Genomic DNA, 13268 nt, shown 5'->3' with positions numbered 1-13268 from the left:
CACTCAGCTTTGTTCTGAAGCTTCCACTATATATTCATCCAATGAGGCCAGCTACAATTGGAGTTTTTGTTACTAGGTTGAATTTCAACCAGGTTTCTGAAAGGAACCTAGCTTCCAACAGGAAAGCCTAACTTCCCGTTTTGTTTCAGTTTTGGAAGCACTCTAAGATCAACTGACATTTTGCTTAAAACCACGCAGTATTTCCATATTAAACACACAAAGATCCAGCTACCGGGAAAACACGGTGCAGCCCCAAACAGCAGATCAGTGACACACGCTCTGACCACACAGCTAGAGAATGTGGGAGCTTCACAGTGAACAAATACACCGTGGCCCAGCCCTCTTCCTCGCAGGGGGCAGCACAAAACCTCAACAGAAACCCCCTCAGCTCCGAAGTTAAGCCTACAGTACCCTGTTCCTAGCACCTATGGAACTATTTTATAGGCTTCATGCCTACGTGTGAGAAATAACACTTACAGGTATTTTCAGATTAGTATCCTCGAACAAATGCAACTAATAATGTAATTCTAATGTGACTGACTCTACTGTAATCGTTCAGTTTCTCTGGGAAAAACTCCACCTACTTTACTAAGCCCAACATTGTGGTATTTCTTTTCCATTATTTTCTTCACTGGTTCCTCTTCCTTGAAAGTAATGAAGCAAAATCCACGTCTCTTGTTAGTTTTGTTGTCCATGGGAAGCTCTATCGATTCAACCTGGTGGAAGACAGTCATTTTATCTTTTATCCTGCCATTCATGCCACTCAAAAATGTTTCACATTTATTAACTGAAATTCTTTAGACTTGAATATGATAGTGTGCCTCCTTCATAGGGCTTTACGTCGCTAGAAACCAGCACCATCAACATCACAAACATCATCTTCACTACAAAGTGTTCGTAACTGTGTAGAAGAATTTTTTTCCTCTAACTCATACTATCATTTACCCATTCGGGAACTCATACAAAATACGGTGCACAAAGAATATTTCAGTTGTGCTGGATAAATTAGTCTCAGTTTGACTTTCAGTTTTAGTTCACTTAAGACTGAAGTAAGTGGATGTTTCAAACCTTGAGCAGACCTAAACCTTCAAGTTTTTTATGAAAAAGATGTAACTTTGTGCAAGTGCGTAGTTCATCCGCAACACACTGCTAAAAATCCTATGGTAAACAGGACAATTCTTACACCTAACTACAAACAGAGTAAAGTTCTCCTTACACATGGCACACAAGACTTAAGCCTAGGCAAACAGTACTTCAAGTCTATAGTCCAGAGTGAACTGTCTGGAAGGCAGTAAGATGGCAGGAGTGTGACCAACAAAATCCCTGACAACAGAGCTGTCATGACCTGATGCTGGCAACATCTGAGAACTAACAGGGAAGCAGCAGCTGTACCAAGCTCAGACAAGGCCAGCTTTTAAGGACTGCAGTGGTATTTTGTTCATCAGCACCACCAAAAACTGGGGACAGTGAGAAACAGAGACTGTACAGCTGCAGAGAATTTATGAAAATTGTCTGAATTTGGGTTCAGAATTTGCCTGAATCCCCAGCAGATCAGCTAGGGTGGCTGAAGAGCACCTCACCCAGCTGACCAAAGCAGCATGCTCAAAAACACTGCCTCCCACGCTCGTCCCAGTCAAGACTGTCAGACATCCCCTGAATCACTGATTCTCTAACTTACCCCAGCTCCTCCTTCTATTAACCCAGTTTATGCAACTCAAAGCCTGTAATTAATACCCTTATCATTAAAATTCTGACTACTGAGACACATGGAACTACACTGGCCATTAAGCTTAGAGTAGCATCCACACAGCTTGCATCTGGGGGAATGATTTTTATTATTAAATTTGTGAAGACAGAACAAGTTCTATGAGTATAAGCAGTTTATTTCACCACATACCTCACCAAAACCTCCAAAATACTCCCTTATTTTCTCCTCAGGCGTGTCTGGAGATAAGCCCCCAACAAAGATCTTTTTAACAGGTTCTTTTGTTTTCATGGCTTTAGCTCTTTTTGGATCAATGACCTTTCCATTCAGCTTGTGTTCTTTCTGGTCCATGACCTGTGGAAAATCAAAACACAGTCTAACTTACGGCCCAAGCTAAACCTTTCACTAATGTTTTGAGGAAGGCCCAGTTATTTTGTACTTCATATTTGTTAATGCTATTGCTTCAATTTCAATACTTTAATTACAGCAAGAATTTGTTACACAAACCCAAACCATCCCATGATTCTGATCACTATCCACTGACACAGACAGTTCTGACAAAGCCTGTCAAGTGTCACCTGGAGCCACCTCTCACCCACAGGAAGAGCACGAAATTTCTCAGAAAGTACTCTGCAGTCCCATCCTCAAACCTAATGAAGTAAAGAATCCTGTACTTTAGATAACACCAAAGGTCAATGAAGGTGAAAACTTTTCAGAGTGCCGTGTCAACAGCATTTTAGGAAGGTTAAAGCCAATTTTTGCTTGGATAAATCCCAACTCCATCAAAGCCACTGGCTCTACTCCAGGGGTTCAAGCTGCAGCTCTGGAGTACAAACACTTAAAGTTCTAGGTAAACTACCATTTTCACAATAGTAGGCAGCAGGCATTTATATACAGTATTTTTAAAGTGCTCAAGTCCAGTGGCTTGCAGTATACTCCCCTCTAAGTAGTCAAAGCCGTAATTTGGGAATCACTGCTAGTCCCAGAGACCACATCACAATAAAGACAGTTTAGGAAAAATGAGAAAAATCAATAAGCATCTTAAAGATGATTCTGGGATACAGTATGTTTTACAGATCACATACAAACAACTAAGCATAAAATTATCTGGAGTGCTGTATCTCTGCTAGCTAAAATTGAACATGTTGTTTCATTACATCAATACTACCTTATCTACGCTCTCCGATTCCTTGAAGAGTACAAAGCCGAAGCCTCTCGATCGCCCAGTGATGGGATCTAACTTCAGAGTGCAGTCTACAACTTCACCAAATTTAGAGAAATAGTCCTTCAGATCTTTCTTTGTAGTGTCCCAGCTAAGGCCACCAATAAACATTTTCCTGTTAAGACAAGATGGTTAATCTGTTAATGGGTTTTACCCAAAATCCTGTACTATCAAGCTTTATGAGCTCAGTAATGTAAGGAATAGCAGAATTTTATCAGTGACCCTACACACACATGGCCCTGCACTTTTTGAAAACCTGCCTAAATGATCCTGGCCAGATTAGATAAAGACTTACACATACGCAAATGTTTTGCACCATCTTCCACTTCAGCTGCTTAATCTGCTATCCCAAGAAACTAGAGAGCAACAAAAAAATATTTTACTACTTCCTTGCATCCCCACCACAGGCTTAATTCCATTTAGTTATCTGCTGAGCCTCCACAAAACTGCTTATGAAACAAACACATGAAGAGTAGATTTATAAGGCAGTGCAGTTAAACAGAAGCATTTATGTACTAGTTTGGACTGGACATATACCAGTATTAGTAAACTAAAACAAATAAAGGTTAGTTAAGTCCCCTTCCCTGGAAAGCAGTAAAAAAAGCAAAGTATTGGATGGTCAAAAGTTGTATTTCCTCTCAAAACCATGATATCAATACCTGGCATAATCCAATACAATCACGAGAACATCCTCCCAACATACTACCTACAGGACCAGTGTTGCTGGGCAAATGTGTATAACAGATAACTCTGATCATGACTTATATTTTCAAAAGCACACTAGAAGCTTGAAATCAAAGCATGACCATCCCATCACATTAGGAACCACAAAAAAAAAAAAAAAAAAAAATCAAGCACTGCCATGTCTCAAGAGGAAACACTTCATGATTTGCATCAACTAAAAATCAAGCCAGTGTGCACACAAATTAGACGTTCCTAGTTATCAGGCACAGGGCTTATGCACCCATTCAAAAGAGGATTTGATTTGCGATCATCTCTTCTAATACCGATAAAGAAGATTTTACAGCAGGCTCAAAACAAAAGGTATGATCCATTATGATCTATAGAAATGCTTTCTACAAAGCTTTGTCCATTTTCATTATACCAACTTATTCCACAATCACATGCAGTTATCAGAAAACCTGAAAAACCACTGCAGCATGTTTCCAACTCCTCCACTTTCTACACACAAGTATTTCTGTCAATCATGTACAATCGCATTGTACTTCCACAAGTCAAACTCTCTCAAATCAAAAGCCGCTCGTGTGCACTAACTCTGTTGAATTAGCTGTGCTCTTATAGTTAACAAGAGCATGCAGCTTCTGACAAACATATCCAACCTGCATACAGATGACAGAGTTCAGGAGCTTCAGATGTTTGTATAAAAAGTCTTTAAGTCTACGAACAGAAGCACTGACTCCCCATCCCTTTTATCCACTTTTCCCGTTAGTTTCAGTTCTCTCTTCAACGAAGCACCAAAAGCCCTTTCTAGTGTCTTCAGGACCAATATGGAAAAAACGGTGCACACTGCTAACAGCCTCATACCAGTATGGCTAGTAAGTCAAAGGATGCTTTGTGCCCTGGTGTTCATCCATCATTAAAGTTCTTTTCTGTTTATTTGTTTTGTGTTTTTTTCCTAAGAAGCAAAACAGAACACATGCAGAGGATGCAGCACCATACTCCTGACACACGAGGGACAGTGACACTCTAGCAGTTACTACAGAACATACACTCACTAGATGACATATAAAACACCTGTTTTACAGTTACCAACAAACCATTAACTTAAACATACAAAACCTGTTTTCTAGTTACTAACAATCAACATTAACATACAAACCCCTGGTTTATAGCACTAAGCACACGACAGACCAAGAACACACGTATGACACTGACAGCCCTCTGAAGGATTTTCTTCCCACCATACTGTAATGGCATCTGAGTCCAGCTACAGAGTGGCAGAACATGACTGCTTCAGCTTGCCGCTACAGAAGTTGACAAACTACTGGCTCTACTGCAAAACTAAGGTCAGATCAAGGCTACAACAAAATGCGAACACAAAGAACAATTAAGGTGCAATGTCAGAGTGCTGTCAAAAGCTTGTAAAATACGTACATTTTCCAAACCACAGTTTGGCTGGTGTAAGTCACATCAGCATATACAGTTTTCCAAAACAAGTTACCAGAAGCGTACTAGGAAAGCTTTCAAACTTCAGACTTAGCTAAACAGAGCACAGACATCACGATGACTAGTGGCTCTGGCCTTCCTCCAACAGGCTAGTCAGGAAGTTGCCTGGGAGTTGCCAACATGTGGATTTCTCAAGTCTACAGTTCTCACTGAGGAGATCTGAGGGTACGAGAACCTGCCCATGGTTCTTCCTGAAGACACTGTCTCTAATTCCTAATGTAAAGGAAACAACAATGTACCCACATCCAGCAGCTACCAAGGATGTGCTGGTTTCCCTCTACTACCACCAGAGCTGTAAAAACACATTTCCTGTACAGCTGATTGTCAAACATAGGGATTGACAGGTCAAAAAACGATTGAACTAAACTAAAAGTCAATGTATGCTACATGTCATCACTGCCCAGTGTCACCGCACCACTCAGTGACAACTTTTTCTAGGCTGTGTTGACTCAGAAGAAGATGGGCGTCCTCATGAAAACCCTTTAATAGGTGTGTATTCAAGGGCAAAAACTAAAACAAACATGCAAAGTGCAAAGGTACTTAAAATCACTAAGAGCAGGTGAAAAGTAACAGAAAACATTCTAAGTTTTCACTGAACCTAGCAAAACAGTCAAACAAGGTTCCTGTTCTCCTTCCCTGCTCTCAGCAACATCTCTAGTTATTACAGAAGGAGGAAGGCATTCGGGAAGGTTTTGTAGCACGTCTCTACAGGACACAGTAGCTAGTGTTCCTTTATCCAGTTTGTTTTCTGCCTTGATCAAAACCAGACCTGGAGCTTGAGTTTCTTATTGGCCTGACAGAAGACAGCATACAGCAGCAGCCCGTCCTGCATCTGGATTTATAGTAAGTGAATTTCACCTACTATATGAAAGCAACAACGCCCCATGCCAAGTGTCAGGCAGAGACCCTTCGAAAATTAAAAGCTTCCTTCGTTCTTACGCTGTCACCTAAAGCGATCTTTCTCACAGCACGTTTCATGAGAAGAGGAGGAATGGTTGAGGGTAGTAAGAAGTCAAGGTGCCTCCTGCCTCTCACTGACACACAACTGATACACCGCTTGTTTACAACGCGGAGCAACACTAAGCGATTGCAACCTGAGCACTCAGCTTCCTTGAGTTACAGTCTTTAACGCACGCACCACACGTTAACTTTTCGAAAAAACACCCTCAAAAGAAAAAAAAAAAAGCTTGTAGCTTGCTATGCACAGCAGGACCTGACACCACCTGCCGTGGCGTTTGGGTTGACAGGGACGTGCAAGTTTCCCCACTCGACAGCAGCATTTGGAGCTCCGGGACAGCGCTGCTCCCGCTCACTTCGAAACCGTCCCCGCGCACCGGCACCTCCCCGGACTCCCCACCGTGCCGAAGCGCAAAGCCGCCGGCAGACCCGGCTGCGCTTTCTCCCAAGAGCCGCGCTGAGGTTTGGCAACCTCCGGGTGAGCCGAGCCGAGCCGAGCCGAGCCGCTCCGGGCCGGGCCGGGCCGGGCCGCCGCCCGGGCCCCGCCGCTCCCGACAAACGAGCAGGCGGAGGTGCCCGACCCCCGCCGGCGGCCCGCCCCCGCCGGCACGGCCCGGTACGTGACGTCGCCGCGGCGCCAAGTAAACAAACAGGGCGGCGAGCAGGGCCGGGCCGGGCCCGGGGAACCGGCCGCCGCCGAGGAGACAAAAGCCGAGGGGCGCCCGCGCCGCCCCCCCCACCCCGCTGCTTACCCCTCGTCCTCCTCGTTCTTGCTGGCGTCGATCTTGGCTCCCTCCGACTCGACCCCGCCGCCGCCGCCGCCTCCCCCGTCGGCGCCCCCCGCCCCGGCCCCCGCCAGCCCCTCGGGCTGCTCCGCCGCCTCCGCCGAGCCGCCTCCGGCGCCCGCCACCGCCGAGTCGATGGCGAACTGCTGCTCCGACATGGCGCCGCCGCAGCTAGCCCCGCTGCCGCTTACCCCGCCGAGGCCCCGGCCCCGGCGACGGCACAAGCGCACCGACCCCTCCCCTCCGTTCGCTCCCCCCTTTTTTTTTTTTTAATGGCGCCGCCACCGACCCAACCTAAAATGGCGGACGGAAGGAGGGCGGCAAAGCGCGGTCATGTGACACCGCCTCCCGGGGAGACGGCGCGGAGGGGCGCGCGCTCCCCGCGGCCGTTGGCGATGGCGGCCTCTGAGGGAGGGGAATGGCGGCCGCCAGCGCTGCGTGCGGGAGCCGCTCCGCTCCGCGGGCGGCCCGCCGCCATCTCCAGCGCTCTGGGGAGGTTAGGGCGGCCGCTCTCCAAGGCTTACAGGGACTCAAGACTGCTGAGGTGCCCTGCACCGAGCTCCTGGGCACTGCTCAAGCTGGGGCAGCCAGGGCCTGAAGCTTTTACCAAAGTTAAAAAAAAAAAAAAAACAAACAACAAATAAAGTGCTTTTAAACTGAAAACGTAAATTGCTAGATTGAAGTAAAACTTGACTCTTAGACAAGTGGGTTTTTGTATATCAGATACATCATGTCCTAGTTCCTGGCAGTAAAAAAACAGTGCTTGCAGCCAGCCCCAAGCACTGGGGCTAAGGCTGGCTTCTGCACCCAGCTGTGCTCCAGGAAAGGTGGGAGTACAAAGTCACATACCCCTGTGGCTTCTCCCAGGAGCCAGGTGGTGTTTCTTTAGTCCGTATCCAACGCTGTCAGTCTTCTCTCATCCAACCTAATTGCTAAGATGACGGGAACCTCTCCAGGTCTAGGAACTGCTTAACCTGTAGTTCTCATGTAAGGCAGAAGAAAATACCCAGCTGCCTGAGAGAGAAATAAACACTGAAATTACGGTTTGGAAACTTTTACAGAAACCTCTACCCAAACTACTCCTTTAAAGTTAGCAAGACCAGCCTCCCCTGTGAAGTAGCTACCCACATTAACAAGCAAGGTTTATTTTTGATGCACATCTAGATACTTCAGCTAAGAAAAAACTTAAGCAAACCACTGCAGTCTTTGGGCCTCAGGGAGAATGTGTAAGCTCACTTACCCATCGCAACTGTTCTCTTCAGAAGACAGCCTGCTGGCTAAAGCAGTTTCCCTTCTCCAGCAACTATTTGTGGTGTTGCTTACTAGTATACACAAGATGGGTAACTATTTTCTGATCCAGCTGAGACGAGTCCAGTACAGGATCCAACTTGAAGGAACAGACCCCAACTTGCACAGAAACTGAAGTTCGGGAATGGGAGTAAGACAGGGAGCAAGTGCTCTAGCGAAGTAATTAAGTTATAGCCTTGAGTATTTGAAAAACCTAGAAAGGCGATTCAGATCTCGCCCTCCAAGCCCTCAAGCAGCACTATCAGCAATAAAAAGGTGCTGCTGTAGTTCGAGATCCCTCTCTTGAGATGTGTGAAATGGGCAGTATTGTGCCACACACCACTCTCTCCTCTTTTCTGCAGCTAGCAGGAAAGAACTCTGCCATCTTCCACAGTGATGCTAATGCTGTGAGCGCTGCATCGCCCTTAAGACAGGTCAGGAGAACGAATTGTACTGACCTGTACACACAGTAACATTGTCTTGAGTCATTCATGATCTCCAGAAAGGTACCTGCCCTTCTATGCAATTATAGTTACACCACTGATCTGACAGCCAACAGCAAGACTACACATTCACTTAAGTAAGCATTTATTAGAGAATCCTTTAACATGAAATTATACAAATAAAGTTTGTATAAACACAAGTCCACATTGTGTCGTAACATGAATGGCAAAAAGAAAGTAAAAACCATAAAAGAAAACTAGCTGGCCGCTATGTACAGTTGGACACAGTTGTGTCGTACACTAAAAGTCTTTTACAAAATAGCCATTTTCTCTCACGAAGACCACCCTCCATTCATCCATGATGCGCTGCAAGATGGCTTTGTTGCAGTATCTCTACCTAAAAATCAAGACAAAATGTATGTCAGATCTGTGCAAGCTACTACAAGAATCGTTAAAAGGTCCATTTTCATGAACTGCTTTAAGTCTTCTATATATTCCTTTCTTCACTGTTAAAGATCATACGCATATTTATTAAGGTAACACAAGAGGCTTTGTTACCCAGAAGAGATTTATCTTCCCAAATATATCCATTCAGCCTGTTTAGGAGGCTGTTCCAGAACACCACACATCTGATTTGGACTACCAATGAGGCTCTGGATCAGTTTTTTTCCCCAATGGAAACACTGCCAAAAGGGTTTCTGATTACTTATCCCATCTAAACGACTGCTGTGCAAACACAAGTCAGGTCGATTTAGTTCAACCAGTCCACATGCATATGATCTTTAATGTTTTTCCAGATTTAAAAGTTCGTTTTGGTTTGCAGATTTCACTATTAGCTATAAAAAGAAAAAAGCAAGCATTAAATCTTAAAGAATGCACACTTAAAATGAGGTTCCACAATTGAAATACAACACTAAACAGAAGACCAAATGATTAAGCTGTAAAGGCATTTATGTACTTTAACTCCTGTAAAAAACCATTTAAGTTAAGACACTTAATCTCCAAAAAGATTAAAAAAAGAAGCCAAAGTCTGAAGTTTTCCACTTTAATCTTTACGCTGGTACATGAAGTTGGAAGAGACCATACCACAGGACAGCGTTTTCTGGTGTATGCCTTGCGCTCTGCCTGCAACGTGCGACCCCAGAGATAGACGTGGTCAGGGTGACACACGGCCTGCAATGAAGTTCCCGCTGGCGGGTACAAACAAGGTATAATGTCAGAGTTAGAAGACAACATTCTTGTTTTCCTTAAGTTGTACCCATTTCAGTACTTTACCTGTTAATACTTCTAATAAGTTTAATTATTCCTCTAGACCACCTGGTACACAACGCAAAACAGAAAAACTCTTATGTTTTTCTGAAGTACTAAAGAAGATAAAGTCACATTTTTACAAAGTTAAAGATCTATAGACACTGTAGGCAAAGCTGGCTTTTAAAAAAAAAAAAGTATTTTTTTAAGTTAACAAAAGCTTAATTAAAGGAAAAGTCATGCTACACAAGTTTTTACTCTTCATTTGTCTATTGATCTTTAAATTAGATTACACATACTCAGAGTGGACCTTGCACCCATGTACACACCTGTTTCCTCAAGTACTAGGTACTGCTTTAGTACGGCTGGTAGTTGTTTTGGTGATTGCCGCCACCACGGGATGCCTTTCCGTATGTGCTTTGTTGACCTGTAGAAAACATGGGAGGGAAAATAAAAAAAAAAAAAAAAAAACAAAAACCACACACACAAAAAAAACCACACACAACCCAAAAGCATTAAGATTAACATCTGACACTCTGAAGGAGATTGTTCCCATACAGTACACCAACAGGGCTACTCTTTAGAGCCACGTATTAGGAGTAAGGTCTTACAGAACAAATTACTCAGAGGCTCCCGTTTAAATACGCATGCTATCGTTATCTGGAATGAGATCAAAACCACTTACCACTGTAATCTGTGTATCCCGGCCCATATCCGTAATTGGGATAGTTGTACCCAGAGTAGTCATATCCTCCATAGCCACTGTAGCTTTGATCACTGTAAGCGCTATTGTAGTTTCCATATCCTTGATCATAGTAGTTATTAAATCCTTGATTCCAGTTTTGTCCCTGACCTGAAACCAAGCACAGCATTTAAAAGTTACAGAACTTATCTGACTCCTCTATGTCACTTGATTTAACATTCTACAGCAATCTTTCTATGCCAGAACTATCACCTGGAAGAATCCTCTTACCTTCCCAAGAATCCAAGAAAAATAATATCCTAAAAAGAATTCAGGCATCCCATTTGGATATGAGATGGGTCGTAAGATCTTATCACCCACAACACACAACATTAGAGAAAGACAGCAGGTAGCCCTGCTCATAGAACAGCCAGGAAAAACAAAAACAGCACAACACTGAGGGCATGCACTACAGCAGCTCCTCCTGCTTTCCTTTAACTTCCATTTTGGATCATTAACTGCCTAAACACCACAGGATCAGCTTTACTGCATTGCGTTGGTTGTGACTGCTTCACTTTAAGACTGAGATGCATTAACCTGTATCCTAACAGCCACCTGTCATCTGTTTGCAAGGTGAAGCAAAGTGACCATCTTCCTCGTTACCGAGCAGCTCATGGTTTCTCAGCCATAAGCCATCTAACAGTTTAACCCCTCACATGAAAGGATAACTGCACTATCCATTTAGGCATGCTGTCAGCTGTGGGTATGCAGAAGCACTCTACACCCAGCCTGCCACTTGAATGCAAGCAGAGCAAGAAGAGATTCTTAAGCTTCCACAATCACGACCACAATACCATTTACTAACAGGCAACTTTTCACATCCAATTTGAAGATAAGATCTGCATGCAGCCTGAAACCTGGAATATATACAAACACCTTAGTGTTTAGTACAGACACTTAAGCATTCACATTAATTTCAACATCCAGAACACTCACCCCGTCCACGCCCCCTTCCACCTCCTCGTCCACCAGCTGCACTGCTCTTTCCTCCTTTCTGCTGCTGCTGCTGTTGCCTGTATACCTCTTTGGGCTGTGCTACTTTGATCTCACACTGTAAAGACAGAAATTCATTAACTCACCAAGAATTTCAAGACTGTTTTGTGAGTTGCTTTCTGGGAAGCCTACAGAGATGGTCTATTTCACACGCTAAGAACAAGAGCTTCCATACCTTGCCTGAACCAATTTGATGGTATCTGCTTTCTAGCAACTTCTTTACTGGCTCTTCATCTGTGTATGTGATAAAACAGAAACCCCTCCTTTCGTTTGTCTTTGTGTCCATAGGAAGCTCTATGTTTTCAATCTGAAATCAAAAGTATGTATCAGTAACACATGAAATCTGTAAGCAACTTTTTATGCTGCTATTTGGCGGTCCCATGTCTATGCTGACTGCTTCTGACGGCTATAGATCAGCCCGTCATAGCATTATGAACCCATTAACATGCACATAGTTTCAAGAATCCCTAGTTTTACGTAAGCCTGAGCCAGCTCTCTCCTCACAAGTTATTCCATCTTAAGACAGAGGCAACGCTGCACTTGAAAACCAAAGCTGTTCTTATATGCCATTATACTTATACCTCGCCAAAAGCGCCGAAGTACTCCTTAATCTGTTCTTCAGATGTATCTGGACTCAGCCCACCAACAAACACTTTTTTTGGTGGCTCCTTCCCTTTCAGGGCTTTTGCCCTTTTAGGATCTATTAGCTTCCCATCCAGTTTGTGTTCCTTCAGTTCCAACACCTGAGAAGCACACAAGTAAACAAAAGTCTCAGAGCACTACAGTGATACGGGCAAGCTTCGTGGCCACCGATCCACGAGCAATCCACCCACCTTCTCCACACTGGCAGCGTCTTTGAAGAGCACGAACCCAAACCCCCGCGACCTCCCAGTGACCGGGTCTGTTTTAATCGTACAATCCACAACCTCGCCAAACCGGGAGAGATATTCTGTCAAGTCTTTCTTGCTGGTGTCCCAGCTGAGGCCTCCAATAAACATCTTCCTGGAACGCAAGAAGCACATACGAATACGCGTAAACACACGTGTGTGCGCACACACACCGCCGGGTGCAAACGCAGGCGCGGAGCAAGCCCACAGGCGGCCATCGCCAGCCTAACGCCACCAGGAAGCCACCGGCAACCCGGCTCGGCTGGCACCGCCGCAGCCGCGCCCGCCGCCGCAGGGGCTGGCCCGCCAAGGCAGCGCACGCCTCCATTGGCTGCCGGGGACGTCACGCGAACTGATTGGCAGCACTCAACCCTCCCCGCCCCGCAGAAACTGGGTCAGCAGCAGCCCGCCACACAAAAGCGGGCTTGGCCATTGGCGTGGGAAGGCCCCGCCCCCTCCTCCCCCCCCCGCGCGGCCCTGGAGGGCGGGTGAGGGAGATGGAGGAGCGACCCCCCCCCCCCCCCATTCCCTCCCCCCCCGGCCATACCCATCGTCCTGCTGGTTCTTGCTCGCGTTGATCTTGGAGCCCTCGGCGAACTCCTCTGGGCCGCCGCTCATCTCGGTCGCGTCCTCCATGGCAGGGCGAGGGCGGCAGGGTGGGGGGGGAGGGGGGGGAGCTGCTCCAAGCGAGCGGCGGAGACCGCTGAGACCCGCGCGGCGGAGAAAATGGCGGCGGAAGAGATTCGGGCACCGCCTGCGCCGCCTTTATATACCCACGCCGGCAGCCAATCAGCGCCGCCCTCTCGCCCGGC

The 13268-nt window shown here is 45.6% G+C and overlaps 2 protein-coding genes across 9 annotated transcripts in view; both read right to left on the bottom strand.

Moving 5' to 3' along the window:
* HNRNPD (heterogeneous nuclear ribonucleoprotein D) overlaps positions 1 to 7151 on the bottom strand; it is a 10359-nt gene extending 3208 nt beyond the window's left edge. For 2 of the 4 annotated variants that reach the window (XM_042796462.1, XM_042796463.1), the window contains exons 1-4: positions 6824 to 7151; positions 2874 to 3042; positions 1898 to 2059; positions 585 to 716 (exon numbers count right to left, since the gene is read on the bottom strand). In XM_042796462.1, coding sequence (XP_042652396.1) covers positions 585 to 716; positions 1898 to 2059; positions 2874 to 3042; positions 6824 to 7014 — 654 coding nt within the window. In that variant the 5' untranslated portion in view covers positions 7015 to 7151. The remainder of the gene's footprint in view (positions 1 to 584; positions 717 to 1897; positions 2060 to 2873; positions 3043 to 6823) is intronic. The other 2 variants (XM_042796464.1, XM_042796465.1) reach the window with 1 other exon arrangement.
* Positions 7152 to 8714: 1563 nt separating this feature from the next.
* HNRNPDL (heterogeneous nuclear ribonucleoprotein D like) lies at positions 8715 to 13207 on the bottom strand. 5 transcript variants are annotated; one of them, XR_006165692.1, is made up of 9 exons: positions 13004 to 13197; positions 12403 to 12571; positions 12151 to 12312; positions 11745 to 11876; positions 11513 to 11627; positions 10520 to 10687; positions 10164 to 10261; positions 9673 to 9776; positions 8715 to 8983 (listed from the first exon to the last, which is right to left on the bottom strand). XR_006165692.1 is itself a non-coding variant. In XM_042797029.1 (8 exons), exons 1-7 carry the CDS (start codon positions 13090 to 13092, stop codon positions 10191 to 10193), a joined length of 906 nt encoding a protein of 301 aa, XP_042652963.1. In that variant the 5' UTR covers positions 13093 to 13197; the 3' UTR covers positions 8715 to 9776; positions 10164 to 10190. The 5 variants fall into 5 exon arrangements, 3 of the variants coding, with proteins under 3 accessions (XP_042652963.1, XP_042652962.1, XP_042652964.1); XR_006165693.1 differs by having other exon boundaries at positions 9673 to 10261; XM_042797029.1 differs by having other exon boundaries at positions 8715 to 9776.
* Between the last annotated feature and the right edge of the window lie 61 nt (positions 13208 to 13268).

This window comes from Tyto alba, unplaced genomic scaffold, assembly GCF_018691265.1.
Source record: "Tyto alba isolate M040663 unplaced genomic scaffold, T.alba_DEE_v4.0 Super-Scaffold_23, whole genome shotgun sequence".
In the NCBI taxonomy this organism is placed as follows: Eukaryota; Metazoa; Chordata; class Aves; order Strigiformes; family Tytonidae; genus Tyto; species Tyto alba.
This window is presented reverse-complemented; position numbering and strand designations above follow the sequence as displayed.

Coding starts and splice junctions, on each gene's coding strand:
- HNRNPDL (XM_042797030.1), bottom strand. CDS start 13,092: ATGGAGGACGCGACCGAGATGAGCGGCGGCCCAGAGGAGTTCGCCGAG. Junction 11,628..11,744: donor ATCAAATTGGTTCAGGCAAG/GTATGGAAGCTC, acceptor CTGTCTTTACAG/TGTGAGATCAAAGTAGCACA. Junction 10,688..11,512: donor TGGAAGGGGGCGTGGACGGG/GTGAGTGTTCTG, acceptor GCTTGGTTTCAG/GTCAGGGACAAAACTGGAAT.